This window comes from Solanum verrucosum, unplaced genomic scaffold, assembly GCF_900185275.1.
Source record: "Solanum verrucosum unplaced genomic scaffold, falcon-dt-bn FXZP01000018.1, whole genome shotgun sequence".
Classification (NCBI taxonomy): Eukaryota; Viridiplantae; Streptophyta; class Magnoliopsida; order Solanales; family Solanaceae; genus Solanum; species Solanum verrucosum.
Genome location: NW_026020225.1, coordinates 881,460 through 884,806, shown reverse-complemented (window position 1 = coordinate 884,806; position 3,347 = coordinate 881,460). Strand labels below are relative to the sequence as shown.

General features: G+C 31.3%; 1 protein-coding gene across 1 annotated transcript; it reads left to right on the top strand.

The window, feature by feature from the left end:
• The first annotated feature begins 527 nt into the window (after positions 1-527).
• On the top strand, positions 528-3,043 carry LOC125831855 (bidirectional sugar transporter N3-like). Its single transcript, XM_049510994.1, has 6 exons — positions 528-748; positions 1,007-1,043; positions 1,139-1,349; positions 1,542-1,703; positions 1,810-1,929; positions 2,514-3,043. The coding sequence occupies exons 1-6, from the start codon at positions 697-699 to the stop codon at positions 2,817-2,819; spliced, it is 888 nt and encodes a 295-aa protein (XP_049366951.1). The 5' UTR covers positions 528-696; the 3' UTR covers positions 2,820-3,043.
• The last annotated feature ends 304 nt before the right edge of the window (positions 3,044-3,347 follow it).

The following is a 3,347-nucleotide window of genomic DNA, read 5'->3' as shown; positions in this document are numbered from 1 at the left end:
ACCCCTTTTCTTGTTTTGATTCAATAGCAACTTTTATTTGTAAATATGAAATTGTACGTAAAATGTTGTCAATTTTTTCCAATTTGAATGAAAGAAGTAGATCGACGGCTAACATAAAAGTACGTAGTACATATAGAATAAAATAGAATCAATACATAACGTAATCTATATAATCATTCTAATTAAATTAGTTTGGAAGTGAAACGTAATTGATTGATTAAGTGTGATCAATCAAAAGCCTAGCTATAATCGATTGATTTGGGTGTGAATGAAAATCCTAAAAATAGAATAAAGTGGGGTTCAAGAATTTCTCTAATAGTACTACAATAAGCTTAACGCGTTGATGGTAATAATATTAATTTGAGTATAGTAATTAATTTGTATGATTGGCACGCATAGCTAGAGCACGTGAGGCAAAAAAATTCATTATTTTGGGTGAATGATTTTATCGTACGCCACCTACTAACCCTCCACTTGTCATGCAACGTAGATGATAATTGAGTTATATACACAAACCACATTTTCCCCTATTATAAATACTCTCTCCCCTTTTGCATGAAATTGTGGGATTTTCTATCTTTTATACAAGCTAAGTGAGAAAGAGAAAGAGCAAGGTTTCTCGAGAGACCCTAAATAAATCCTTTCTTCCCAAATTTGAATACATTTGTATCATTCAATAACCTAATCACAATCGACATGGCCTTATTTGACCTCCACCATCCATGGCTCTTAGTGTTTGGAGTCTTAGGTAAGCTAAGCTTCACATGTTTGTTTCTATTCTTTCCTAAAAAGTTGTTGCATTTTTTTTGTAACCAAACTATAGTTATTCTTAGCTAATTAATACAATATATTCACATTGTCTATTGCATATATATTCTCATGAATATATTGCATGACTATGTCATTCTTTTTTAGACTGACTAAAAAAGAAAGTAAGTCATATAAAGTGGACAAAGGGAATAAGAGAGCACTAACCCTTTTATTTTTTTTCCGTTGTATGTTACAGGAAACGTTATCTCCATATTGGTCTTCTTAGCTCCAGTGTAAGTAACTAATCACCTTTCATTATTTCAAACAAAGAGAATTTTAGTATTTTTCTTAGACAGAAACTAAATTTTTAATTGTACTGATTTTTCAGGCCAGCATTCCGACGAATCTGCAAAGAAAAATCAACGATGGGTTATCAATCAGTACCTTACGTGGTAGCACTATTTTCATCGATGTTATGGATGTATTATGCATTTATCAAGAAAAACGCCATTCTTCTTGTATCCATCAACTCCTTTGGTTGCATTGTTGAGACCATTTACATTACCATTTTCATTCTCTACGCATCCAAGGAGTCTAGGGTAAGTTTTCATTATGATGTACCTACTATAGTTGAACAGGTTGAACAACGTGGTACAATCAACTCTATAACAGTTTAACAGTTGTACACGTTGATTGTACCATGTTGTTCAACCTGTCAGCTTAATTCCCTTATCTTCAACAAGTGTTACATATATAAATTGATTGATGTTTTGAATATGCAAATTAAACAGAGGCAGACGGTGCGGCTTTTGGTATTATTGATCGGAGGATTGTACACACTCATATTTTTAATCACTTTATTCCCTTTGAATGGAGTCCTACGCGTACAAGTTGTTGGTTGGATTTGTGTAACCGTAGCAGTGGGTGTTTTTGCAGCACCTCTTAGCATCGTGGTAATTAAACATGACATGATGAATTATCTATCGTTAATAATGTCAATTCGAAAATTAATTAATTACAATTTCTAACACTTTTTATGTTTTTTTTTTTTAAATTCAGTTTCAAGTGGTTCGAACAAAGAGTGTGGAATTCATGCCTTTCACTCTCTCTTTCTTTCTTACTTTGAGTGCTATCATGTGGTTTGGTTATGGACTCCTTCTAAAGGACTTGTGTATTGCAGTAAGTACTTGCACCTAATTAAATGTACCTTCCTTTTTAGTTGTCATGTTGCGTTTTTTGAAAGTCAATTTGACTAATTTTTAAATTAAATTAGATTACATTAATTCAATATTTTAAATAAAAAATTTAGATATTAAAAAGCTATAAAATAAATACTATAATTTGCAATTTTTTACATATCAATATAATGAAAAAATACATTGTAAAATGTTAGTCAAAATTCTTATCGTTTGACCATAAAAAAATATTATATATATACTCTACATTTATTCTTTGATACATTGAACAATTTGGGTTGCGTGCTATTTAGACAAGGTAACTAAAACCAACCTACTTACAAAGGCAACAAAAAGAACCACTAATTTCGAACATGAACATGATGTGCCTTTATTGCTTACCAACTACTTAATATTCATACATTTATTGTTCCACATTAATTTCGTCATCGTACAATTCAACCAAACTAAACTAGAAAATGATCTCAGTAATCATTTTTTAAAATTTATTTATAGTAGTACTAGAGTTAATTTGTACTATATTTAAAAGAATTAATTCTCATAAAACTTAATTTGAATTTTATACAGCTGCCGAATGTGTTGGGTTTCTTTCTGGGAATGATTCAAATGTTGTTATATGGAATTTACCGAAACGCGAAGCCATCAATAGATTTAGAGAAAAAAGTGTGTGAGCTCGTAATAAACTCAGAACAGATTCATCCTCTTGATTCCAAGGACATTAATTCCAACGATGAACAAGGAATTAACACGCCCGGAGTAGTCCCAGTATCGGTGGCAAACAACAATGACAATGAGGAGCGACTTGGCGAGCAACTAGCACAAGTGAACTTGCAGCCCCTTCAAACACCGGTGCTTGTGGTGTGTGCTGCATGAATTTTACTCTTTTATTATCTTTTAATAGTTTATCTGCTTCTACGTTTCATTGCTTTTTTTGTTTATTTATTTGTAATTTATAGTATTAAAAATTACCTACCTACCTACCACTCTCGGTTTCCATTTCTCTGTATAAAGAGGAAAAGAGAAATATTATGAATCAAAAGGCCGTTAAGTAATATGTATTATTTACATTTCAATCCACGATTTATTTTTGTTTCTAATCTAGCAGTGTATACTCCCGATTCTTTTTCGTCTAACAAACGAAGATTTTTAAAATTTGTGGTTGTGATAGATGTTTGTGAACTATAAATCATTTCATTAAGGATAAAATAAGCATTTTAAAGTTGAATGTACTTCCTCCGATTTAAAAAGAGTGGCCTAGTTTGACTTGACACAGAATTTAAGAAAATAAAGAAGACTTGAATCTTGTGGTCCTAAATTAAAGTTATGTCAAATGTACAAAATTGTCCTTTAATTTTATGGCTTTAAACATGCCACGTGGAAAACTGAAATTAAAATGTTACC

Coding starts and splice junctions, on each gene's coding strand:
- LOC125831855 (XM_049510994.1), top strand. CDS start 697: ATGGCCTTATTTGACCTCCACCATCCATGGCTCTTAGTGTTTGGAGTC. Junction 1,350..1,541: donor ACGCATCCAAGGAGTCTAGG/GTAAGTTTTCAT, acceptor CAAATTAAACAG/AGGCAGACGGTGCGGCTTTT. Junction 1,704..1,809: donor CAGCACCTCTTAGCATCGTG/GTAATTAAACAT, acceptor TTTTAAATTCAG/TTTCAAGTGGTTCGAACAAA.